The following is a 27,992-nucleotide window of genomic DNA, read 5'->3' on the forward strand; positions in this document are numbered from 1 at the left end:
ATGATCAAATGCTTTAACTTAATCTCATGAAAAAACATGCATTGATTTATTAATAATTTTTGTTAACTTCCTGAATCGAAAAATCTTGTCATGTAAATTTAAATTTTGGATTATATGACCCAAAATCTTAGGAGGGGTGTGACATAAATTAAATTGTTAAAAGCTATTGAATTGTTTAATACAATCTTATTATTTACAATTACATTATCATGTAATATCAGTTCACATATTTAATTTTTATTTTAATATTTCTTATTTTTGTCTAAGTCAATTTATTTATTTATTTAAATTAAATGATTTAATTTCTAATAATTAAATTATTTAATAAAATGTTATTAAACAATTATTTTTAAAATTTCAAAGAGGTGCGTTTTTTATTTTTTGGTTTTAAGAAATAATTTTTTATAATGACAAATAAAATGTATTTTTAATTTTTTAAAAATAGACTATTAAAATATAAAATTAAAAAAAATAAAAATTGAGAGACAGAGAAGGGAGTTAAACTACATAACTACATGAGCCTTTTCCCAATACGAAAAGTTGGAGGATTCCTCGTCTCCGGCGGCGATGGCAAATTTATAAAAATCCCAAAGTCGGTCCATTATAGTCCGAGTTTCACTTCCTGTTCAGGTTACAACTGCACACCTTATGCTTCTCAACTCGCGATTCGGCAGTGTTGCAGAGCTAGGGCTTCTTCGGCAGGCACAAATTCGATCTATCGGCAGGAAATTGGCTCGGTACGCTTCGGAATCCAATGGCTTGTGTGTATATTCCGGTGCAGAACTCGGAGGAGGAGGTCAGGGTAGTGCTCGATCAGCTGCCGAGAGACGCTTCGGACATCCTCGACATCCTCAAGGCCGAACAAGCGCCCCTCGATCTATGGCTCATTATCGCGGTTCGTGTCGCTATGTGTGTTCATGCATTGATATACAGGATGATTCGTTGTGTTTATAGTTGTATTGTCTGTTTAGGCACATTCGGAGACACCGAATGCATGTGTTCTGGACGCATGCCTGCCATTCTTTTAATTTTTTTTTTTTGGGGGGGGGGGGGATTTTCTCGTCCAGTTGTAACGGTATTCTTGCTCGTTCCACATGCGAAAACTAACGTCGGGAGGCCATGACTTAGAAAGTTGTTAAAAAACCTGACTATCTTTGCTTTATAATCTTAATTATTTGGTGTTTCGTTATTGGCATTAATGCAGAGGGAGTATTTTAAACAAGGGAAAATTGAGCAATTCCGCCAAATTCTGGAAGAAGGGTCTAGTCCTGGTATATCCTTTTTACTCATGTGGGCATTCCTTTCATCACATTCATCTAAACAAATTTGTGTTAGTTTATCTGAATATATACTACAACATTTATGTATTTATTTCTAGAAACAGCCTTGTTTGATCTGGTTATGCACTGGCATATTGCAGAAATTGATGAATATTATGCTGATGTGAGATATGAGAGGATTGCAATACTGAATGCTTTAGGAGCCTATTATAGCCACCTCGGGAAAATTGAGACAAAACAAAGAGAAAAGGAAGAGCATTTTATTAATGCAACAAAATTCTACAACAAAGCATCGAGAATTGACATGCATGAGCCTTCTACTTGGGTTGGGAAAGGTGAGCTCTCTTGGTCACTCTGTGTTATTGACTGCTTATTTGAGGGGTTCCCTTTGCATGACTGTGTGCATTCACAATAAGGACTGACACGCATAATATTATTTCTGCAATTGTGGGTTAAACTTACAAAAGAGACTGAAAAGTGTTGCTTGTAGAATCTAAAGACAAATTGACTTATGTTGGAATTCAATTATGATAAAGGGAAATTATCTCGCAATTCAGTGAGGAATTTCGCGGGAATTGATGAACCGAGAGGGAAAAAGAAGAATAGAACGATAGAGAGAGAGAATTGAGAGGGAAATAGAATCAGCTGTATTCCAAATCATGTCTCTAGGGCCATGAAGGTTGGTTTATATACCGATCCTTGGCGCCAACATTTGAATTACAATTTGAATTATTACCTATAACTACCTTCCATCCCTTATTATAATAATACCCCGGTGTTTCCCTTGTATACTCTCGCCTTGGTAACCAACCTACTAGTCCATAACAATTCCCTCCTGCTTGAAACCTTACTTGTCCTCAAGTAGGTCAAAGTAGTCTTGCTATTTTGGGGAACTGTTTCAAAAGATCGGGTAGGTATTTCCAGGTGTTGTTCTCTGGGTGGAGGTTGGACCAACGCACTGAAACTTGTGTGATTGGCACCTTCTGTTTGTAGATGACCCTTTTTCTCACTATGGCTATGGGTTCTGCTTCTTGTTGAGTAGTTTGAGCTATTGGAGGTAAGAGTAGAACTTACCGGGTTGGTGCTGGTGAGAGCTTAAGGAGTGATACATGAAACACGGGGTGGATGTAGGACCCCTCTGGAAGCTGTAGTTTGTAGGCAGTTGTCATGACCCCAAAGATAGTTTAGTAAATATAATAGTAGGAGTTGGCATGCAATATACAATAATTGTAATTTCTTTCTGTTATAGGGTTTTGTCCTATTTTATAGGCAGTTAGACTAGTTGTTATATTGCACATGGGAGTATGTGGGAGGCTGGTAGGCTATAAGATAAGCCACAACTGAGGTTGGATTGATTATACTTGAATTGAATGAATTCTTAATTCTCATTTCTGTTACTTCTCTCCAATCTCCCTCTCTTTCTCTCGTTTCCCCCCCTAAATCTTCTTCTCTATACTGTTCTCCCTTAATTCCCTCCCTCAATTCCTTCCAGTTCCTATTTTAACCTATCATGAATCATAAGTTTGTGACAATTGGTATCAGAGCCACCGTTCCTCTGCGGCTTTCTTTGTTGATTCTCGAATTGAGTGTAGTAGGCATTTTTGGAAGCAGCGGTAGAATTGATCGAACAACTAAGTCGATCAATTACAGAGGTATGAGCTTCAAGGGAAGCGAACTGAATTCAGTTTCGGTGATTTTGATAGTCATTGGCAATAGGTTTGGGAAGAAGCAGTGACTGAATTTGGAATTAAACTCGGATTTGAATGGCGAAGCAGAGCAAAGCAAGCTTCGGCTCAGAATTGATGACAACGTAGGCCAGGGGAGTTCCGACAATAACTTCGCGCAGCTCGCTACAGAGTCAGTGGTTTTGTGGCCCTTGGACGGTGATTGGGTGAAGAACGAGGGCACTGATGCTGGCGAAAAAGGAAGTCACGATTGAATTAGATCTTTAAGCAATTCAAGAATTCAGGAGAAATTCCAATCAGAGGTTAGTGATTAGGCAGAACATGAGGAAGCAAGCGTTGATGCATCACTGGTTGGGTTATTACTGGCAAGATGTTCGCGACTGGAAGTGATCGCAAGTAGAGTGAACCTGAAGGAAGTAGACGAGAGGCTAAGCAAATTTGCTGATTGATCGGGTGCGAAGCTTTCTATTAGAGAGCACGAGTCTGATCGAACCTAAGGAACAATTGCTGAACATCAGCGAGTGTGATTCAGTCTAGAGAAATTTCCAACTGAGTTAATCGAGTAGTTTCTTGGCCGCCAACTCCTTCTGCTTGATTTAATCGAGTCCAGAATTGAAGGCGAAGTAGACCCAGATCTTGGTAGGTTCCGTTTGAGGCGGATTAAGTCTGGGCGACTTCTTGAATTAATGGGTGAGGTGGTGCTCATTAGCCGTAAGCCATAAAAGCCGATTATTGGTTGCCAACTGCTTTGGGGAGATTGATTACCCAACAGATCTAGGCAACCTTGGTGAATTGATTATTCCAGAGATTGGTGGATTTGACGAAATTCGAAATTCCAGCAAGTGACCCTCGGCTTCTAATTTCAGAGGATGTTCAGAGCTCCTATTTATTGGCCTTCGAGTTGTCCTGCTCGTGAGAAGTCTGCTAGGGGGAGTAAGTGCACGCATGAGACTATGAGAGCCTCAATTGCAGCACAAGATTTCAGTCATGACGGGCAGTGCATGAATGAGACCAATGGAGTCTCAATTGCAACAGAAGGAAGCCACATTTCCAATGGGCTATCCTGCTCGTGAGACCAGGGGAAGTAGTGTGCACACAATACAATTGGAACCTCAACTGTAGGAAAAGAATGCTGCGTTTTCATTCAACATAAATCATGAGGAGTTTGGGTTGAATCAGGGGGCACGGGAACAATCATTAGACCCTTGGGTTAGCAAAACGTGCAAGGAATTTGGCTGTATGATACGAGATCAGTTGCAGGAGTTTGCAAGGATACTGACCAAGAAGTATCATTAGAGCTTCCCTATAGAATTTTTTGAGAAACCAAGAAGAAACGTTTCAGATGACCAGCCAGGAAGTTCTCACCAGAAGATGATTGATTCAAACAAGCAATCATCAGGATTGAATTATGGTAATAGAGGATTCATGGAGAAGGAAGTTGTGGAGAGCGAGCTTCTGAAATATTCTGGTGAGCAAAAAGAAAAAGGTGTTGCTGAAGTGGAGGAGAAAAATGTTGAGAGTGAGCTTCGGAAATATTTTGAGGAATAGAAAGAAGATGTGGCTGAATTATCGATAGGGGCAGATGGTTTGTGGTTGGGGAACCTCCATATGAGGACAGTAAGGGTCTGGATTTCTTGGTATTTGAGCAGCCGAAATTGACAATTTTGAGTGGTCACGTTGAAAGGAAGACGATTAATGAGCTACATTCACATCTTTGAGTAGAAATTAAGTCAGCTAATGATCCATCCAAGATTGAATCCACCTTTCCTTTGCCTCTTTCAAATTTCTTTCAGGTGAGGGACTTGCTTAGGGACAAGCACCTTCTGTAGCTTCGGTCTCCTATTTCATTAAGTACTCATAGATTTGAACCTGAAGTCATTGAGGTTGATCAGGTTGCTTCTATTGCAGTTCTAAGCCTAATTATGCCTGGGATGGATCTTGGAAACTTAAGAACAAAGAAGAAGAGGCCTAGGAGAAGAAAAAAGGAAAGAGGAATGAAACAAATAGAGAATGCTGGAATTGGGTGAAGACCTATGGCTATTTGCTGCAAGTTCTTTAGGACAAGAATTCTCTTAGAGGGGGTAATTGTCATGACCCCAAGGATAGTTTAGTAAATATAATAGTAAGAGTTGGTATGTAATATACAATAATTGTAATTTTTTTTCTTTCTTTCTGTTATAGGTTTTTGTCCTATTCTATAGACAGTTAGACTAGTTGTTATATTACACATGAGAGTATGTGGGAGCCTGTTAGGCTATATATAAGCCACAACTGAGGTTGGATTGATTATGCTTGAATTGAATGAATTCTTAATTCTCATTTCTCTGACTTATCTCCAATCTCCCTCTCTTTCTCTCGTTTTCCCCCTAAATCTTCTTCTCTATACTATTCTCCCTTAATTCCCTCCCTCAATTCCTTCCAATTCCTCTTTTAACCTATCACGAATCCTAAGTTCGTGACAACAGCCTTACCCACTTGAGCTATCACTTCATAAGGACCATAAAATTTGGGGTTGAGCTTAGTTACCGTATTGGGCGATATGGTCTTCAGCTGGGCTTGCCTCAACTTCAAATACACCTTATCCCCCACAGAAAAAAGACCTCTCACTCCTCCTCTTATCAACAAACTGTTTCATCCGGTTTTGTGCATTAGTTAACTCTTTCTTTAGGGTGTGCACTCTCTATTGCCTTTGAACCAAATAATTGTCCACTCTAGCCACTAAGTTATGGCTCCCACCTTTTGGCAATAGAGGTGGTTTGTACCCAAAGAGTGCTTCAAATGGTGTCATTTTTAGGGAGGAATGATGGCTGGTGGTGTACCACCATTGTGCCAAAGGAAGCCATTTATGCCACCCGGTAGGATGCATTAGACACACACACCTTAAATAAGTTTCTAGGCACTAGTTTATCCTATCAGTCTATCCGTTAATCTCTAGATGATAGGAGGAAGACATATGTAGTTGAGTTCCCAGGGACTTCATGAGTTATTTCCGAAGTATACTTGTGAAAATTTTATCCCTATCTAAAACAATCACCTGAGACAGCCTGTGTAACTTGTCCACCTAGTCTAAGAACACCCTAGCCACCTCATGTGTGGTAAAGGGGTGTGATAGGCTCAAGAAGTGAGCATGCTTCGTTAATTTGTCAACCACCACCAAAACATAGTCTCTACCTTCTGATTTTGGCAAGCTCTCTACAAAATCCATGCTGATATTGGTCCACGCTTGATCAGGTATGGGCAGAGGTTGTAGCATCCTTGGAGGGTGGATATTTTCATGTTTGCACCTATTGCAAATGTCATAGGCCTTCACATATTCTTCCACTGCCTTTTTCAATCCGGGCTAGTAGAAAAGTTGTTTAACCTTGTTATATGTATTTTGCACACTTGAATGGCCTCCAATGGAAGAGTCATGTAGTGCAATCAATACCTTTTTCTTGAGGGGTTCATCCTCCCCAATCACCAATCTTTCCTTGTACCTTAACAATTCGTTTTTTAGTGTATAGCTAGGTCTACTATCTAGGTCAATAGTAAGTTACTCCATAAGTTCCTTGGTCCACTCTCCCTTATTATAGCTGGATGTTACTTCCAAGAACCAATTGGGTGTAAGGGAAGTAATATCAGCTGAACCCCCTTCCTCCAAGCACTGAGAGAGAGCATTGGCTACTTTGTTCTCATAATGTTATTCAAGTTTTGCATTGAGTGACTGGATATTCTAGAAGAATTCGAACATATTAGGTTAATATTCGACAGTGGCAAATTTGGCCCAGTGGGTGATCGTTGTTATGTTCATACCCTTGGTTTTTGTTCAGTCCGGGATATGCCTTGGCCTTGGCTTGTAGCTGTTTCGGCTTTGGTTTGTGTTCTATGAATCTCTCACTTATAGAAAAAAAGAAAAGAAATAAAAGGCTAATTACGTGTAATTTTAAGTGAGGGGTAGATAGGGTATTCCGGGTATTCCTCATTGTAACTCGCGCCTCTTATGTCTATAAATAAGAGGCGTGGGGTAGTCTGTCGAAGCCTTGATAATTTAGATCATTCTCATTGATTATAAAGAGTTGTATTGCTAGAGAAAAGATAGAGAGATATCTTTGTAATCTTGTAGTGAGGGTTCTCGATTGTTTCAGTGAGATTGTGGGGTGTGTGAGTGATTCATCTGTACTGTTTTCATCAAGATTATAGTGGAATGCTCTCCCTCAGAAGGCTAGATGTAGAACTGGTTTAAATCAGTTCGAACCAGGATAAATCTCAGTGTACTCGTAGTTTGATTGCTCTATCTTTATCATTTGTCAATTCTTTAATTTTCTGTTTATGTTGTTTCGTTGAATCGATGAGAGAGTGCTAAAGAGTGATTATATTTGTTGGTTTATTGGGTGGTTTCTTGGACCAACTCTCAATTGTAACATATAGCATTTCCTGTATTGAATGACATAATCAAGCCTTATTAGTTTTGACATACTTTTTCTTTGGAGATGTGTATGAAGTTTCTACTTTAACAGAAACTTGAGGCTCTCATGATCAGTCTTTATGATGAACTTGACCCCTTCGAGGTAATGTCTCCACTTCTCTATTGCTATTAGAACAACAAAAAGTTCCTTGTTGTATACATCGAGGCCCAAATGTTTAGGGGCCTGTTAGAGTTTGCCTAAGATTAGTTTTATGGCTCGGAAGAATATAAAGGACAAAAGAGAATAAGTCGTTGAAGACCGATTTCTAGGAGTAGTTAGGCGTTTGTAACGGAAACTACCAAATAAGGTAATTACCGATTAGTTAGGTATTTTATCCTTGTAACTCCCGCCTCTATCATCTATAAATAGAGGGTCGGGGTGAGTCTTTTACTTCTCTTGCTTTTCATTGTATCTTGTGATTGTGTACTGCTAGAGAAAAAACCTTAGTCTTTGTAATCTCGGTGAGGATAGCTCGGTCATAGAGCTGTGAGTGCAGTGCATTGTATTGTTCCTATTGTTTCAAGATAGTGGAAGTCATAAGCCCTTTGATCAATTTGGACATAGGATTCACTGGTTCAAAGGTGATCCAAACCATGATAAATTCGGTGTCTCTTGTGTGTGTTGTTGTTGTTTTTGTTTTCATTCTTGTTTTGTCTTTATCGTGAGTGTTCAGTGTCTTTCTTGAGGGCCGAGTGCGAGCGTGTGATGTGAGTTTGTTCAACAATCTGGTATCAGAGCCTTGTTCTCCACATTCAAGAAGTCAAGAATTTACTCAAGGTGAAGAGACATGACCCAACTTAGAATTATGGCTTCATTTTCATCCGCCTCAAGACACAACATTGAGAAGTTTGACGGGTAAAATGACTTTGCCCTCTGGAAGATGAAGATGCGTGCCCTCCTCGACAATCTTGGCCTTGAGGAAACACTAGAAGGAGAAGCCAAGATGCCTAGGACGTGTACGACAAAACAAAAGAAGGAGATCCTAAAGAAGGCCTACAACACGCTGATCCTCAGTCTTGGCGACAAGGTGTTGAGGAAGGTTTCCAAAATGAAGACGGTTGTGGAGATTTGGCTAAAGTTGGAGAACCTGTACATGACAAAGTCATTGTCCAACCGCTTATACTTAAAGGAAAGATTTTTCACTTTCAAAATAAATGATGGTCAAAAGCTTCAAGATCATATAGATGAGTTTAACAAACTTTCCCTAGATTTTGAAAACATAGAGGTAAAATATGAAGATAAAGAGAAGGCATTGGTCTTGCTTCATTTTTACCTAGATCATATGAGACCTTCGTAGACATCCTAAAACATGGTAGAGACACCCTATCATTAGATGATGTAATAGGGCCCTTAATTCTAAAGAATTGCAGAACAAGGTAGAAGGGAAAAGCTCTTCGGGAGATGCCCTTACTGTAAAATTCAAAAATGATAGAAGAGACACTAGGGGAAGGGGCAGGTCAAGATCTAGGTCTAGATCTAGAAAGAAATCAATTAAATGCTATTATTGTCACGAGGAGGGTCACATTAAGAAAAATTGTCCAAAGAAGAGAGAGGATTTTCAAGATAGGTGTAAATCTGATGGTGGAGTTAGTATATGTGAGTTTGGATATGATAGCGCTGATGCTCTTGTGGTTTTCGAGAAGGCTGAAAATGAGGGTATGGATAATGAACTCTGGCTGTTCATACCACATGACACCGAAGAGGCATTGGTTCTAAACTATCAAGAAATCAATGGAGGAAAAGTCCTTCTAGGAAATGACCATGAATGTAGGGTGCAAGGGATAGGTGACATAAGACTAAAGATGTATGATGGCTCATGTAGAACGCTGTCAGATGTTAGGCACATTATAGAATTAAAGAGAAATTTAATTTCTCTTGGTGAACTGGATAGGAATGACTATAACTTTAAGGGTGATGGTGGAGTCTTGAGAGTTTCTAGAGGGTTCTTGATATGCATGAGAGCCATGTTGCAGAATGTAGCTGCCATTTTAAGTGGGGAAGCTGCAGTGGCATGAAACAAAGCTCACATACAGGCTAGATTGTGGCATCTAAGGATGTCACACATTAGTGAACAAGGGCTAAAAGACTTGGCAAAACAAGGCATCCTAGGTCAAGGTCAAGTTGCGGACTCAATAAATGTGAGTCTTGCATTTATGGCGAAGCTGCCTATGTCAAATTTAGTAGAAGGCTATTCACTCCTCCAAAGCACCATTAGATTACATACATTGGGGACCATCTCAAACCCTAACTCATGGAGGCTCTAGATATTTCCTTTCTATCATTGATGATTATTCAAGAATGGTATGAGTATATGTCTTAAAGTCAAAGGATCATACATTTGAGGCCTTTAAGACATGGAAGATTATGATAGAAAACTAAAAGGGGAGAACCATTAAAACCAATAATGGCTTAGAATTCTACAATAAGGAATTTGCTCAATTGTGTAATGATAGTGGGATAGTGAGACATTTAACTGTCCCTGGAAATCCAAAACAAAATGGTTTGGTTGAGAGAATGAATAAGACTCTATTAGAAAGAGTGAGATGCATGTTATTCCATGCAAATTTACTTAAGTCATTTTGGGGGGAAGTAGTTGTCGTGTACCTAGGGTTTAGCCTAGGGTTGGATTGGGAATCTGAAGGATATGATAGAACTAAGACCAAGAACATAAGGAATTGGAGGGAAAATTGGACATAAATGGGGGAAGAAATAAGAGAGAAATGAGGGAGAGTTGCAGAAAGAAATGGGAGGGAGATTGAGAGAATTTTGAGAGGGAAATCAGAGTATTCAATTATCAATTCAAAAACATATCTTCTCATCCTTAGCTATGGCTTATATATAGCCTAATAGTCTCCCACATGCACCCATGTGTAATACAACAGATAGCTTAACTGCCTATAGCATAGGATAAAGTCCTATAACAGAAAAAGGAAACGGAAATTACAATTATTGTATAATGCATGTAATTCCAACTATTATATTTATTAATCTATTTTTGGGGTTATGACAATTCCCCCCTCCTTAGAGAGTTCTTGTCCCCAAGAACTTGCAGCAAGTAGCCATTGCTCTTCATCCAATCCCAGTCTTCTCTATCTGGTTTATTCGTCTTTTTTTCTTTCTCCTTTTAGGTCTCTTCTTCTTCGTTCTTAGGTTTCCAAGATCAATTCCAGGCATAATTTGGCCTAGAACTTTAATAGAAGCAACCTGATCGAATTCAAGCCCACTACAACCACCACCTATAATAGCTGTCCAATCAAGATCGGTCTCCACTTTAAGAACATAATCAGCCATTAGTTCATCCCACTCTGTAGTAGACAACAACTCGGATTTGCCAGTGGGAGTAAAAACCAACACAGCAGCGAGAATTTTGTTTCCTTCGACAAAACCTTTGACTTCTTCAGCCATCTCCCTTAGCTTTCCTTCTGCTACCAATCGTCCTCGGAATTCCTTATCAAATCCATGCACTATCACAACATTAGAGGACATTTCAGTTGAAAATATATCCCTAATCATACTATTTCCAGTGATAGTAGGGGACTCAAACTTCTTTGCCAACCAAGAGTCACTCTGACAATGCAACTCACCAACTGAAAATTGAGCGAATAAAATAGATGGTAACGCTTCCTCTCAAGTTGTTTCCTGCTTACTGCTATACACCCAAGAATTGTCCTCCACAATTTTCTCCTCCAATGGTGCCCCAGTGTCCATCCCTGGAATTTCCCTTTCTGTTCGGTCATACTGATTGCATGGGGAGGGAGGAGCAGGTCCCATAGGTTCCTCAATGGTTGAAACATGGCCTCCATTTCGATCTTCATCCCCAGTATGATTTATGGCTAGATTATCTGAGGAAACCATATCCCTATTCGGACTATCAAATGCATGCAAGCTATCTTCATAGCAGTTCCCTCCAATCCGATTTATAGACTAATTCTCAACCAAATCTTCAGCCTCCTACTCTTGTAAAATGTGGTCTACCCGGATCTCCTTGTCCAATCTCCTTTCTTCTTCAAGATCCTGAGTTACCCTTGACAAGTTTACTTCAGTTCTAGCACCAACTTCCTTAATATAGACAGAATTTTCAGTTGGAATCTCCTGATTCCATGCAAACAATTCAGCAACTCCTTTTTCTTTGTGTTTGCCAGAATGTCCCTCTACATGAGCTTCTCCTTCGAAAAGATCAATTGGTTCCTTTGGATCTATTGCCCTAGCAACCTGGTCGTTATAATTTTCTTTGAGATTATGCTTTTCATCGCCAAAATTATTCTCGATATTGCAGTCATCCTTCTTGTCATTGCCACCTAAATTAGAGTACTTCTTCTTCAACCTAAAATCTAAAGTAGGCAGTGAATCATTTTCCCACAGTTTTGACCCCTTTTTAGGCTCTTGTATTTTAGGAAACTCTTGAGGAAGTAATGCTTCCTTAACCATGTCCTTCTTATTATCATTTTCTGCCTTAGATATTCTAACATGCCATTCTGAAACAACAGTTTTGTCACCTTGCATTAGACTCTGAGATTTGTCAATGGAGTTCCGGTTCCAAGGACGAGTAAGGTAAGGGTTACCAACTAGAATAAGATCTGATCCAGTTCTTGGAGGAGAGTAAGGATTAATTGTAGGATTTGGTAGCTTCTCTATAATAATTAGATCTGAATATTCTTTGAAAAGCAAATAAGTAGGTAGTCTAACCTGATTCTGTCTGGCTAACATTATCATGCACTGATCCCTCATCTAATTTTTGAATTCATCAATAATTTCACGCTTGTGATTGATCTCCTATCGCAACAAACTGGCAACACTGTCTAGCTTCCTATCCACTGCTGATTCTATATATCCAACATGGATCTGCCTTTCCATCATCATTGCTGTTCCTTGCTACAATTGAGATCCTTTCTATTTCACCTTGATGTCATTCGCCATCAGAATTCCAATCACTGATGGGATCGTCGGCCGAGGATCAACTCTGGATGATTTTACTGAGGATCGAACCACTGCTATTATCCATCGGTATTGGGAAGCGATCGTTGCAAACACTTATAAACTCGCTTCCAAGTCAGCTTGACTCAGGCATAGGATCAATCGCACGTTATAGCGACTGTGATCGGCCTTCAAGAGTCGCCTAAGCCTACCAATTCTCCTAATTCGCCTGCTGCAATAATTCCTTATACCTGCTGGAATTGCTGTCGGACTCGCCTTATCTAACCACTCAATTGCACCTCCAAAATCCAAGCTCAACCATTAAGAAATTGTCGGGATTCAAGTATATTCCTTCCACTTGTCAGAATTCCCCAAATTGCCGGAATTCACTACTGAAATCGCCTGGGTTGCTTGCCTCCCTTGCTCGATTGTGCTGCAACTAACTTAATTCTCTAGAATTGAGAATTTGATAACTGCAGTAATTTATGAATTGGCTTCCAATTCCGCTAAATCTACTTCGCCCCTCCCCCCTTATGAGCAAGAGTTACGTAAATTCACAACCAAGAGTCAGCAAAGGCATTGTCGGAACCAATTGGCCAAGTCACCCCTAGCATAGTCTCCCGAATGGATTGACTCCAATTGCACCACTAGAATGGATCGACTCCGTTATTCAATCCACTCTTTGTTGTGTCCTGAATTGCTTCCTGCGATCTGTTCCGTTCTGCAACCAATTCACCCATCAGTGTCGTTAACTTGGACGGAATTCTTGCACCCCTCGTCCACTCCAGTCGCGAATCCTCCTACCTTGCTCGTCTTCAATTCTGGATAAGATTACCAGAGTCTTGGTTGTGGGCCAGTCCTCGTACTTCCCCTTCAGATCCGAGCCGACACTCCCCTTCTCGTGCGTTAGAATCAATTCCGAAAGTCAACTGAAAAACTCTTGGTTTCTTTTCTGTCTCAAACACCAAATTCACTGGAAACGGTAGAATTGCACCAAAAGAAGAAAAACCCAAAGGCTAAGGATCTGTTCTAGGAGTCGCCTCTGCCTTGTCTTCTCGTCTGTGCACTCCGATTGTTGCCTAAACCTCATTTCACTGGAAATCATTGCGACCAATCGCTATGGATCAACAACCTCCTGATTTGATCGCGATCACTGGTTGTTAGTTTCCGTGATCACCCTCGAATTTCGATAATCAATTGCTTTGGACATCAGCTGTCGATATCCGTCGGAAATTAATCAACAAAGAGAACTGTCGAGGAACGATGCTTTGATACCAATTTGTCGTGTGCCTAGGGTTGAATTGGGAATCGGAAGGATACGATAGAACTAAGACCAAGAACATAAGGAATTGGAGAGAAAATTGGACAGAAATGGGGGAAGAAATCATAGAGAAATGAGGGAGAGTTGTACAAGGAAATGAGAGGGAGATTGAGAGAATTTTGAGAGGAAAATCAGAGTATTCAATTATCAATTCAAAAACATATATTCTCATCCTTAGCTGTGACTTATATATAGCCTAACAGCCTCCTATATGCACCCATGTGTAATACAATAGATAGCCTAACTGCCTATAACATAGGATAAAGTCCTATAACAGAAAAAGGAAAAGGCAATTACAATTACTATATAATGCATGCAACTCTAACTATTTTATTTATTAATCTACCCTTAGGGTCATGACAGCAGTGTCAACTGCAGCACATGTGATCAATAGATCCCCATCTGCTACAATTGAGTTTAAAACACCCTATGAGAAATGGACAGGTCACAAGCCAAACCTAGATCACCTTAGAATATTTGGTTGTTTAGCCTATGTTCATGTGAAGCAAGGCAAGTTGGAACCTAGGGTAAAAAAGTGTATGTTTATAGGTTATCCCACCGGTGTAAAACGTTATAAACTATGGAACCTAGAAACTAAAGGGCCGAGAACCATTGTTACAAGGGATGTGACATTTGATGAAGGGTCTACAATAAAGGGGGTTAATGCAGATGACCATCCAGACTTAGAAGAAAAATCTAAGTTAATAGATGTTGAGGTTCAAGGTATAATTCCTGAAAATGACTTAGAAACTCCTCATGAATCTGCTCATCAATAGGAGAGTGAGGAGGAGAGTGATGGTGACTCCAATGCAGGTGACTAGCTGGATACCCAAAGGTATAATGTGGCTAGGGATAGGCAACGAAGGAGTTGTAGACCACCACTTAGATATGGATTTTTAGATCTTGTTTCTTATGCACTAACAAGTGCATTAGAGGTTATAGGGGAAGAACCGGTGTCATTTGAAGAAGTAGTGAAATCAAAAGAATCCCAAAAGTGGATAGATGCCATGAAGTTCGAAATTGAGTCATTGAGAAAGAATTAGACTTGGGTGCTGATTGATAGGCCTCAAGGACAACGAATTATTGGCTGTAAATGGCTATATAAGATAAAAGAAGGGGCTGGAAGTAATCCCAAACCTAGGTATAAGGCTAGGTTGGTGGCTAGAGGGTTCACTCAAGTCCTGGGTGTCATGATTTGAGTAGCAAAGGGGGGTGGTATGGTAATTAAATGTAATGGGAAGGGAGAATTAGCAAATTAGTAGAATATGTTATAAAGGGGTGGTACAAAGTTTGTTGCTGCTGTGGGCAGGTTGTACATTCCCTGTTGTAAGCGGTTACTGCACATGGGGAAGGGAATCCAGCTATATATACAGCTGATTCCTTCCACCTTATTTCTCATGCAATCATTTTAACAGATTCTGAATATTCTCTCTCTCTCTCTCTCCCCCTAATTTCTCTCTCGATCTTCTCTTCTTCCTCCTTCGATCAATCTGTTGATCAAAGAAGTGTTGGTCAGTTCCTTGGGAGTTGACATTTTGGTATCAGAGCTGGTGTCTTGGGGAACGCTCAGATCTGTGAAAAACCATCGCCATGGCTGATTGAACCAGGATGAAACAAATGGAGAACCAACTTCAGCAAGTTGCAACAACAATGGCTGAAATACAGACTAGGATGGGTACTCTCGAATCATCAGTAGGAGTAGGGGTGGATAATCGGATTACTCAAGCGATGGAAAGATGGCGTGAAGAAAACCAAGAGCAGAGTGCTTTGTTAAGGGGACAAGTGATGGAACAGATGCAACAGTTCGTAAGGATGTTCGCATCCCAGCAACCTGTAAGGCTCTCAATGGAGTTTCCTCCTAGAGATAGGTCAGAACTGATCGTTCTTGGACTGGGGATGGAGCCTCCGCATGCAGGGATGTCGGAATTTGAACTAGAATCGGAGATGGTGGAGGAAAGCACGTTGGGGAGAAGGCCCGAAGCTCAGGCTCATCAGAATCAGCCGAACTTCCCTGTGCCTAAGTTTGAGATCCCACTCTTTAATGGGGAGAACCCGAGGTGGTGGATAAGGAGGTGTGAAAGGATGTTCTCCTTATACCAAGTTCAAGAACAACAAAAAGTCACTCTGGCATCTGCTTACTTGAATGATAAGGGAGACGCCTGGTTCTAGGGATGGCTTGTGACTAAAGAGGGGAGCCCATGGAATGTGTTTGCAGGAGACCTTTGTGCGAGGTTTGGAGATAAGAGTTTAAGGGACGTGATTGAGGAATTTAATAAGCTTAAGCAAGATGGGACAGTGCAGGCCTATCAGCTCAGATTTGAGGAGCTGAGGTCCTTGATGGTGGTGCATCAACCCCACCTGTTTGAAGAATATTTTGTGTTAAGCTTCATTAGTGGCCTAGGAGACGAGGTGAGGCCAATGGTTAAAATGATGCAACCAAGGACAGTGGAACAAGTCGCTGATAGTGCAAGGCTGCAAGAAATGACAATTGAGGCCCTGATGAAGAAACAGAGGAGCCAAGTGAAGGGGGTAATCACTGGGGGTTGGCAGGCAGGAAATAGAGTCACTGGAAGGGATACGGGGCATAGTGGCAAAGGAGTCTTAGCCTTGCCTTCGCCGGTTACTAACCCTGCCAATGGAGGAAGATTGATGGAACAGAGGCGCCATGTGGGTCTTTGTTATAAGTGCGGAGATAAATACTTCTTTGGGCATAAGTGCAAGAGGCAGCTATTGATATTAGAAGCATAAGAGAATGGAGAGGAGGTAGAGATAATCCCAGAAGTTGATGAAGAAGATGAAGGGGAGATTTCTCTGTATGCCCTAAAAGGATCAGCCAACAATAAGATAATTAAGGTGGAAGGAAGAGCTCACAATGTTCCGGTGGTGGTACTCATAGATAGTGAGAGTACCCACAACTTTTTGGATGAAGCCATGGCCCAGAAGTTAGAATGTGAGGTCTCGAACTCTCACCCCTTGTTAGTGACAGTAGCAAATGGTAACAAGGTCTTGAGTCAGTCTTCTTGTTTGGGGTTTTGCTGGGAAATGAATGGAGAAGAATTTGTGGCTGATTTGAGGCTACTAAAGTTGGGTGGTTGTGATGTGGTGCTTGGGGTAGACTGGATGAAGGAGGTTAGTCCTATTAGTTTCGATTTCAACAAAATGGAGGTGACCTTTGAGAAGGATGGGAAGAAAAAGATGCTAACAAGTAGCCATGAGACAGAGATGTGTAAAATGATCTCGAGAAAGAGGTTGCAAAGGATGCTTAGGAGAAAATTCTCCCAAGTAGCCCAACTCTTTTCTATACAAGCCTTGGAACCCACTCAAAGAAAATGGGAGCAAGAAGGGGAATTGGTAGTAACGGTGAACAACTCACATGAACCCCGGAAGGTACAAGAAATCAACTCTATTAACATGCTTTTGATTGAATTTAGGGACCTCTTTTCTGAACCAGTTTCCCTACCACCCGAAAGACCATATGATCACGCCATTAACCTTAAACCCATTGCAAAACCTGTCATCCTAAGAACTTACCGTTGCCCACCTAGACAGATGACTGAAATTGAAAAGCTCATTAAGGATATGTTACAAAAGTCCATCAAACAACCAAGCCATAGCTCATTTGCATCCCCTGTGTTGCTTGTTAAAAAGAAAGATGGTTCATGGCGGTTTTGTGTCAATTATCGCCAACTTAATGCCATGACCATCAAAGACAAGTTTTCCATACATATTGTGGAAGATTTGCTTGATGAATTGAAAAATGCTTCTGTTTTCACTAAGCTCGACCTAAGATCCAGTTATTATCAAATTAGGATGAGACTGGAAGACATTCCCAAAACGGCCTTCAAAACCCACCAAAGGCATTAGGAATTCATAGTAATGCCCTTTGGACTCACCAATGCTCTAGCCGCCTTTCAAGCATTGATGGACCAGATTTTTGAACCCTATTTATGCAAATTTATATTGGTATTCTTTGATGACATTTTAATCTATAGCCCTACCTTTGCCCAACACTTAGTCCACCTGAAAACTACACTTGAGGTCCTTAGATTCAATAAATTGTATGTTAAGGACTCGAAATGTGCCTTTGCACAAAAACAGGTGGAATATCTAGGGCATATCATATCAAAAGCAGGGGTGAGTGCAACAATGGTCGCTTGACCCAGACCTCAAAATGTCAAGGGATTGAGAGGATTCTTGGGTCTAATCGACTACTACTGTTGGTTTGTAAAGGGATATGGTGTCATCAGCCGACCCCTCGCCAACCTATTGAAGAAGGAGGGGTTTCAATGGGACTCCAAGGCAGAAGAGGCATTCTGTGAGCTTAAACAAGCCATGAGTGAGGTGCCAACCCTAGGCCTACCAGACTTCAACAAGCCTTTTGTTCTTGAGACAGATGCGAGTGCTAAGGGTATTGGGGCAGTGTTGGTTCAAGAAGGGAGACCAATAGTGTTCCTAAGCCAAGCCCTATTGCCTAGGCACCTTGGGCTAAGTATTTATGAGAAGGAGCTACTGACGGTATTAATGGCAATGGAGAAATGGCGTCATTACCTGGAAGGAGGGAGAATTGTGATTAAAACAAACCACGAAAGTTCAAAATTCTTGCTATAGCAGAAGTTGCACACACAACTGCAATGGAAGGAAATGACAAAGCTAATGGGATTGGATTATGTAATCCAATACAAGAAAGGAAAGGAAAACCTAGTAGCCGATGCTCTGTTAAGATGTTTTGAGGAAGGGAGTTTGGCTGCAATCACAACCATCATTCCCGACTGGTGCCAAGAGGTGGTTGACAGTTATGAAGCAACTGGAAGGAGCAAGGAGCTTCTTCAGCAGCTGGTGGTAAACCCAACTTCAAGACTGGGTTACACACTGAGCAATGGCTTAATTCGGTATCAAGGGAAGTTGGTGATAGGGGAGGATGAAGAGCTGAGGAGGAAAATAATAGTAGCACTGCATGCTTCCCCTATTAGGGGACATTCGAGTATTGAGAACACCTATCACAAGGTTAGACAATTATTCCAATGGCTAGGAATGAAAAGATATGTCAAGGACTTTGTATTAGGCTGTGATACTTGCAGGAGGTGCAAGTCTGAGAATGTAGCCAAACCAGGGCTACTACAGCCTTTGAATATACCCGGGGGGCCCTGGAAGAGTATCTCAATGGACTTCATTAAGGGACTTCCCAAATCAGAAGGCAGGGACTGCATCATGGTGGTAGTAGACAGATTCACCAAGTATGGCCACTTCATCAGGTTGATTCATCCCTACACTGCCCAAGAGGTAGCAAAGACGTTCCTGGATCAGGTAATTAAGCTACACGGAGCACCTAAGGCCATAGTATCTGATCGTAACAAATTTTTTACAAGTTTGCTGTGGAAAGAGCTGATGGGATTACTAGGTGTTAAGCTCCATATGTCGACTGCTTACCACCCTGAATCGGATGGCCAAACCAAAAGGGTGAATCAGTGCTTGGAGATGTATCTAAGATGTTCTTGCTTCCTACAACCAAGAACTTGGCACAAGTGGCTTCCTTTGGCCCAATGGTGGTACTACTCTAGCCACTGCAGCTCCATAAAGAGCTCCCCTTTCGAAGCCCTCTATGGCTATAAACCGCCACTGCTGCCATCCCTAGGAGACTCTTCTATAGTAGCAGCCCTAGATGTTTACCTTCAACAAAGGCAGCAGGCCTTGCAGGTGCTCAAAAAGGAACTAGCTAATTCCCAGAACATAATGAAACAATTTGCAGATAGGCGAAGGAGTGAAAGGGAGTTTCAAGTTGGTGAATTGGTGTATTTGAAGCTCAAGCCGGGTCACCTACGGGCTTTAATGCAAAATCCCAGCTTAAAGTTAAACCCAAGATTCTATGGCCCATTTCCCATCATTGCAAAGGTGGGAAGTGTAGCCTACAGGTTGCAGCTACTTGAAGCTCCAACATCCACCCGATATTCCATTTTACACTCCTCAAAAAATCAGTGGGAGCACAACCAATGAGCCCTACCCTACCTTGTCTCCCAAATGCTAATGACAACACTAAGGAACCTATCGCTGTGTTGGATAGAAGAGTAATCTACAGGCACGGGGCTCTTATTCCCCAGGTCCTCATCAAATGGTCTCATCTCCACTCGGATAATAATACATGGGAATATCTTCTGGACGTACTTCGCCAGTTTCCAAGAGTGGCCAGCCTCCTTCACATTTCTTGAGGACAAGAAAATTTTGTAGGGAGGGGTAATTGTCATGATTTGAGTAGCAAAGGGGGGGTGGTATAGTAATTAAATGTAATGGGAAGGGAGAATTAGCAAATTAGTAGAATATGTTATAAAAGGGTGGTACAAAGTTTGTTGCTGTTGTGGGTAGGTTGTACATTCCCTGTTGTAAGCTACTACTGCACATGGGGAAGGGAATTCAGCTATATATACAACTGATTTCTTCCACCTTATTTCTCATGCAATCATTCTAACAGATTTTGAATATTCTCTCAATTCTCTCTCTCTCTCTCTCCCTAATTTCTCTCTCAATCTTCCCTTCTTCCTCTTTCGATCAATCTGTTGATCGAAGAAGTGCTGGTCAATTCCTTGGGAGCTGACACCGGGTATAGATTTCAATGAAGTATTCTCACCAGTTATGAGACATACCTCTATCCGAGTGCTGCTTGCCATGATAGCTCGCTTAAACCTAAATTTGGAACAAATGGATGCAACCACAACATTTCTTCATGGTGACTTGGATGAAAGGATCTTAATGGAACATCCTAGAGGTTTTGAATCTAGAGGAAAGGTGGAGTAGGTATGTTTACTCAAGAAATCTCTTTATGGACTTAAGCAATCCCCAAGACAATGGTATAGGAAGTTTGATACAATTTTGTTAAAACTGGGTATGCTAGAAGTTCATATGATTGTTGTGTATATTTCAAACATATTTCATCTAGTATTTCGGTTTATCTTTTCCTTTATGTGGATGACATGCTGATAGCAAGTCAATCTGATAAGGAAATTCAACAATTAAAGTTGAAGTTAAAATCAGAGTTTGAGATGGAGGAGTTAGGGGAAGTTAGGAAAATACTAGGGATTGAAATCACTAGAAATAAACAACAAAGGAAGTTGTACCTATCTCAGAAATCCTTCCTAGAGAAAGTAATTAGGAAGTTTGGTATGGCAGATGCAAAGGCTGTAAGTGTGCCATTTGCCCAACACTTTTAAGTTATCCTCAAATCAATCTCCTAAGGATGAGGAAAGTTCAAAGGAGATGAGTGCCTACCCTTCTCTAGTGCTGTGGGCAGCCTAATGTACAGTATGGTGTGCACAAGACTTGATTTGTCCCATGCAATGAGTGTTGTGAGTAGATTTATGGCAAATCCAGGTAAAGCACACTGAAATGCTGTTAAATGGGTATTTAGGTATCTAAAGGGATCTAGTGTCATGGTTTTATCTTATGGTGGAGCTAAAATAGGAGAAACAAGAAGTATTATAGGGTATTCAGATGCTGATTATGCAGCTGATCTGGATAAGAGGAGGTCCACAACCGGTTATGTTTTCAAGATGTGGAACTCCATAGTCAGTTGGGAGGCAAACCTCCAACAGGTGGTGGCTTTATCAACAACCGAGGAAGAATACATAGTTGTTTCAGAGGCTATTAAGGAAGCTATATGGCTAAAAGGATTGGCCAGTGAGCTCCTTGGGACACTAGGGGATGCCACTTTGATGTGTGATAGTCAAAGTGCCATACACTTGTCTAAGAACCAGACACACCATGAAAGGACTAAGCATATTGATGTTCGTCACCGTTTTATTAGGGAAATATTAGATAAAAAAGAGGTAAAACTGATAAAAGTTGCAGGTGATGAGAATGTCGTAGATATGATCACAAAGGCAGTCCCTATAGCAAAGTTGAAGCACTGTTTGGACTTTGGAGCTACATCAAGTAGTCCAAGATACTTGAACAGAAGATCAAGATAGGAGTTGAAGAAGGTAGATATCTATTTTGATGAATACTAATGTTATGCAAATGGTGGAGAATTTGTTAGAGTTTGCCTAAGATTAGTCTTATGGCTCGGAAGAATATAAAGGATAGAAGAGAATAAGCCGTTGAAGACCGATTTCTAGGAGTAGTTTGTAACGATAATTACCAAGTAAGGTAACTACTGGTTAGTTAGATATTTTCTCCTTGTAACTCCCGCCTTTATGATCTATAAATAGAGGGTCGGGGCGAGTCTTTTATTTCTCTTGTTTTTCATTGTATCTTGTGATTGTGTACTGTTAGAGAGAAAAGCCTTAGTCTCTGTAATCTCGGTGAGGATAGCTCGGTCATAGAGCTGTGAGTGCAGTGCATTGTATTGTTCTTATTGTTTCAAGATAGTGGAAGCCATAAGCCCTCTGATCAGTTTGGACATAGGATTCACCAGTTCAAAGGTGATCCGAACTAGGATAAATCGGTGTCCCTTGTATATGTTGTTGTTTTTGTTCTTATTCTTGTTCTGTCTTTACTGTGAGTGTTCGGTGTCTTTCTTGAGGGTTGAGTGCGAGTGTGTGACGTGAGTTTGTTCAACAGGGCCAATGCTTGGCTAATAAAAGCCAAGGGTCTGCCCCTCCTCCCCCCCCGCATTAGAACAACCCCACCCCGCAATCACTTGCATCTGTCTCCAATACAAATGGTTGATTGAAATTTGGGAGACTTAGTATATGGACCTCACTCATGGTTGTTTTCAGCCTTACAAAAGCTTCCTTTGCCCTTTCACCCCAATTGAATCCCTCCTTTTTCAACAGCTCTATCAGAGACTTATTAATAATGCCATAGTCCTTAGCTAACCTCTAGCAGTACCCGGTAAGTCCCAAGAATCCCCTTAGTGCTTTCACATTAGTAGGTCTTGGCCAAGTAGTCATGGTTGCTACCTTGTGGGGATCTGTGCTCACTCCTACCCCTTAAATAATGTGGCTAAGATACTCCTCTTGGGTTTGTGCAAATGCACATTTAGACTTCTTGATGTACAACTTATTGAACCTGAGGACTTGTAGAGTGGTCCTTAAGTGCTCTAAGTGTTTGGAAAAAGTAGGGCTATACACTAGGATATCATCAAAGAATACCAAAATAAATTGGCATAAGTAGGGCTCAAATATTTGGTTCATAAGGGCTTGAAAGGTTGTTGGGGCGTTGGTCAATTCGAAGGGTATTACCAAGAATTCATAAAGCCCTTGATGGATTCTAAATGCGATTTTGTGGATATCATTAGGGCGCATACGTATCTGTTGATATCTCGATCAAAGGTCAAGTTTAGAGAAGATTTTGGCTCCATGTAATTCATCTAACAAGTCCTCAATAATCGGTATAGAGAATTTATTCTTTATAGTGAGGAATTGAGTTGGCAGTAATTAACATAGAACCACCAACTGCGATCTTTCTTTTTTACTAGGAGTAAGGGAGAGGCCTCCCAAGGAGTTTGTGCCGAATCCCTATAATTCAACATGAGCTTCCCAACATCCTCTGCTTCTTCCTCTAGTTCAATAGCATGTATGGAAAAAAGCTGGGCCACTTGTGTCCATTTGCTCTTGAACAATTTGTGTAGCCTCTTGCTTGTGATCAACTTACAGGTTGCTGCCTCAGCACTGCCTGTTAGGGTCATTCTTCTTCCTCCTTTTTCGAATGTCACTTCCATCTGATTAAAGTCAAAACAGATTGGACTGACTTCTCTCATCCAGTCCACTCCTAAGACCATATCACAACCCCCCAACTTCAATAAACATATATCAGCCTCAAAATCTTCCCTCTGCCAACAAAACCCTACACATGCCAATTTGCATAGTGCCTTCTATCCATTGGCTACTGTGACTGACAGGGGATGAGTCCCCATTAGGCTGTATTTCAACTTCTTGGCTGTCCTTTCAGCAAGGAAGCTATGAGTGCTTCTGTTGTCAATGAGTATCATCAAACTACTCTCTCTTGCTATCCCTTCCACCTTGATGATCTTATTAGTGGTCACTCCCCTTAAGGCATGCATGAAGATCTCCACCTTCTCCTCTTCTCCTTCTTCACCTTGATTGCATTCCTCTTCTTCTTCCCCAGTATCATCTTTAGTTCCTTCCAATAGTAGCAACTGTCGTTTACACTAATGCCCGGTAGAGTACTTATCTTCGCATTTGAAGCAGAGACCTGCCAATTGCGTTTGCTCATCATAGTTCCCCCGAATGGTTGAGAGGGTGCTGGGAGGGCCAACCCCTTGCTGCCCTGTCCCGTTGTTCTTCCACTTTTACTCCACCCTTTGCTGCCTTGTTGTAAGGGCATCACCTGCCATCCCTTATTCACTCCCTTTTGCTTCTTCACTAGTGCCTCTATAGTTAGCTCCTGTAATTTGGCACATTTTGTAGCTTGTTGGACCGTCTTTAGTTGGAACATCTTAATAGTGGGGCGTATTTCTTTGTTCAACCTACTAATGAAGCTTGACACGAAGTATCTCTCAGTAAGGGTGGGATTGGAGATTAACATGAGAACCTTCAACTTCTCAAATCTCTATTGATAGGCTTGTACATATCCCCCCTGCCTCAGCTTATTAAACTCCTCCACCACATCTAACATCCCTTTCTCACCAAACCGCTCACATAGGCCGTCCACAAATTCCCTACAAGAACACTCCTCCTTCACTCCACTCCAGCCTTGGTACCATGTGTCTCTTGCGTCATTCAAATAAGCAACCGTTAATGTTACCTTCTGTTGCTCAGCCACATTGTAGAGGCTGAACATCCTCTCACATCGCCTCACCCACCACCTTGGGTTATATGGCCATCGAATAGAGGGATCTCCATCTTAGGCATAGGCAAACCGATCTGATTTGATTCGGTTGCATTGCCTTGCCTCCTTACTCCTACATTCTCCTCCACCACCTGATGTTCCATCTCCAACTCTGCAGATCCTTCGGACATGAAGTTTCCTCTCTGGCCATTTAAGATTGGCTCAGATCTCTCCCTCGGAGAAAATTCAGTTGAGATTCGTAGTTCTTACCTGAGTTTGGTGCGAGAGCATTAATACAAATTGCTACATCTAATCCCTGAGAGCCTGACCCTGCTCTCTCATTTGATCCTCTAGCCTCATAGTCTGTGATCTGCTTTCTTCGTGTTGCAAATTCACATCTCCATCGATCTTCCTCTCCACCAAATTCTCAAACGCCTCCATATGGTTCTGCATCTCTGCCACCGTTGTTGTTACTTGTTGGAGCTGCGCCTCCATCTGCTTCATCTTAGTTCCGTCTGCCATAGTCCACTCTGATCACTCAGGATTTGCTCTGATACCAAATTGTCAGAATTCAATTATGACATAGGGAAATTCTCTCGCAATTTAGTGAGGAATTGCGCGAGAATTGATGAACCGAGAGGGAAAAAGAAGAACAGAACGACAGAGAGAGAGAGAATTGAGAGGGAAAGAGGGATCGAGAGAATTGAGAGGAGAAATAGAATCAGTTGTATTCCAAATCATGCCTCTAGGGCTGTGGAGGTTGGTTTATATACCAATCCTTGGTGCCAACATTTGAATTACAATTTGAATTATTCTCTATAACTACCTTCCATCCCTTATTACAATAATACCCCGGTGTTTCCCTTGTATACTCCCACCTTGGTAACCAACCTACTGGTCCATGACAATTTAGAAATGAATTGGTTTCACTGTAAATGTAACTAAATGTTTTTTTTTTGGGTGCCCCGGGGGGGGGGGGGGGGGACTGCAACGATTAGTTTGAAATGGGTTAAATGATGAAAATTTTCTTTTCGCCTAAGATTATTTTCTCTTTTGAGTACTCACTGTTAAGAGGTGTGGAAGACAGTGAGCAGATTGCAGGGCAAGAATGTTGAAGCTGTACTTTTTAAACTTGTAGTTCTTATTGGGTATTGATTTTCATTGTTGGCTTCTTGATTTGATGCGGGTTTGACAAAATAAGATGGCTAGCTTCACTTCCAATTCCATACCTAACATGCCAGTACAACAATGCAAACTGTCTCTGTTATTTCTCTTAGTAAGGTGTCTAATGGAAAGGTCTAGTACAAGTAGAAGGATATGATATTTATTGAGTTAGAAAAAGCTTATGGTAGAGTCCCATGGAGGGTTTTAGAGAAGAAAGGAGCTTGGCTTGTTTATGTAGAGGTTATTAAACCCATTAACCATGAAGTATAAATGTGTGTTAATATTTGTTTTTGAGAATATATTAAGGCTTTCCTAATTACAATTAGATTATGTCAAGCATTTGAAGATTTATTCTCATGATGGACACAAACACAACACATCTTAGAAGAGGTGTTTTGATGTACATTATTTGCTGACAAAATTATTTTGGTGGATAAACAAAAGAAGACATGTAATGTTTAAGTGTGAATTATGAAGGGATAACTTAGAATATGAAGCATTCAAATTGAGCATATCAAAATCAAATATATGGAATATAAGTAGTAATTAGAACTGTGGATATTGTCATGAGACTTGAAGATTAGGTTATTCATGGGAAAGATCTAAACAAAAGAGAGATTATTGAGGATACTACTCATGGAATCATGGTAAGATATTTAAAGTAAAGTAGTGTATCCAACATTTTAAGTGATCTCAAAATCCCTTAAACGTCGAAACAGAAGTTCTATTTGCTGATTACAAAACTATTTTTGTTGTATAGCTCATGTTGTTGGGCATTAAATATAAATATGTGCAAAATATGGGCTTAACTGAGGAAATGATGTTATGATGTGTGTAGTCATACAAAAGAAGGCATAATTAGAAATAAGATTATTAGTAACAAGGTTGGGATGACACTTATTAATTATAAGATGCATGGGATGTGATTAAGATGGTTTGGACAGAGGACAAGACAAATAGACGTACTTGTGAGGTAAGTGGATGAAATGGAAGAAGTTTGTAGCCAAGAGGTAAGGAAAGACCAAAGAAAACTTGGTGGGAAGCTTTTAAACATGACATGTGATATAATGGCCCTACAGCAATTATATCCATGGATAGAGATAATTGGAGAGTTAAGAATTCATATGACTGACCTCACTTAGTCAGATTAAGGCTTATGAGGATGATGATGTTGTCATTTCTTTGTTATTCCACACTGGTTAATGTTGATGGAAATTGTCAATAGTTAAATAAACCACGCTAGGGTATCTTCCTCCCAATCAAAAACAGAAAAAATAATTTAAATTGTTTTTTTAGGTGTATAACTTGTCAATTGTTTAATCAAAGCATGCTAACTTGTTATTGGATTTTTCTTCTTGGGTGGTGGGGCTTTCCAAATCTAGATGTGTTGGACCACAGATTGTTAAGTGTTGCAACCTAGACTTTTTATCAGTATAAATCTGTGTTTCTGGATTTTTTCGCAGTAGGGATCTGAACCTGCTAATGAAATATGCTCACAGGTCAGCTTTTACTGGCTAAGGGTGAGGTGGAACAGGCTTTTTCTACATTCAAGATTGTATTGGATGGTGATCGTGAGAATGTCCCAGCTCTTCTTGGTCAGGTAATTTCAATTGTTATCATCCTTACATAGTAGCTAATCATGTATTTACGATTTTTATTTGACACCGGTGAGCAATTATTCAAATTTTATGATGGTCTGTGCTATCCCAAGTTTGGTATCTACTGCAGTAATTTGTTGGTCAAGGGCTTTGTTTCCTTTGCTTGTTTGGATTATATTAGTTCCAAAATGGTTCTTTTGCATAAAAAAATCCCCCTCCCCCAAAACAATATTTGTAGTAGTATGTTTCTTGGTAACCACTTGTAAGGACATAGATGTCAAGCACATGTCCTATTTTATTGCAATTGTTTTCTCAATCACGTAGTGTTAAATCCCTCCCCCCCCTGCTAACTTGGTTTACCATGGCCCTATCCATATGGGTTTTGCTGGGATACTATTTTTAACAATGTGGGTGAGTGTTGGTAGCAACGGTAAGGTTGCTCCTTTGGCAGGTCATGTGTTTTGAGTTGTGGAAACAGCCTATTTTCAAAGCAAGGGTAATGCTGCATACAAAAACAACCCTCACCAACACTTGCAAAGTGGGGAGTCTCATGCATGGGGGATGCGCTTTTTATATATTTAGACAAACAATTTTAAAATACTTCCTGATTGTATGAGTGCGTATTTTCGTTTTTGAAACTTTATGGCAATCGACTGACCTTGGACTTATGCAGGCATGTGTTCAGTTTAGCCGTGGGCGATATTCTGATTCCTTGGAGTTGTACAAGGTTTGTCAATTGCAGATTTAATTGTTGTATGCAAACTTTTTTAACCTGTGGCATTCCATATCCAAGTCTATTTTAACTGGGGTTTATCTCCCCAACTAATTTTCAGTAATATAGATATGATCTCAGTTCGGACTAGATT

The 27,992-nt window shown here is 40.7% G+C and overlaps 1 protein-coding gene across 1 annotated transcript in view; it reads left to right on the forward strand.

Moving 5' to 3' along the window:
- The first annotated feature begins 533 nt into the window (after positions 1-533).
- Positions 534-27,992, forward strand: part of LOC127794418 (protein CTR9 homolog) — a 52,575-nt gene continuing 25,116 nt past the window's right edge. Inside the window, exons 1-5 of the mRNA XM_052325475.1 lie at positions 534-895; positions 1,205-1,271; positions 1,421-1,615; positions 27,028-27,128; positions 27,800-27,853. Coding sequence (XP_052181435.1) covers positions 755-895; positions 1,205-1,271; positions 1,421-1,615; positions 27,028-27,128; positions 27,800-27,853 — 558 coding nt within the window. The 5' untranslated portion in view covers positions 534-754. The remainder of the gene's footprint in view (positions 896-1,204; positions 1,272-1,420; positions 1,616-27,027; positions 27,129-27,799; positions 27,854-27,992) is intronic.

This window comes from Diospyros lotus, chromosome 2 (genome assembly GCF_014633365.1).
Source record: "Diospyros lotus cultivar Yz01 chromosome 2, ASM1463336v1, whole genome shotgun sequence".
Lineage (NCBI taxonomy): Eukaryota > Viridiplantae > Streptophyta > Magnoliopsida > Ericales > Ebenaceae > Diospyros > Diospyros lotus.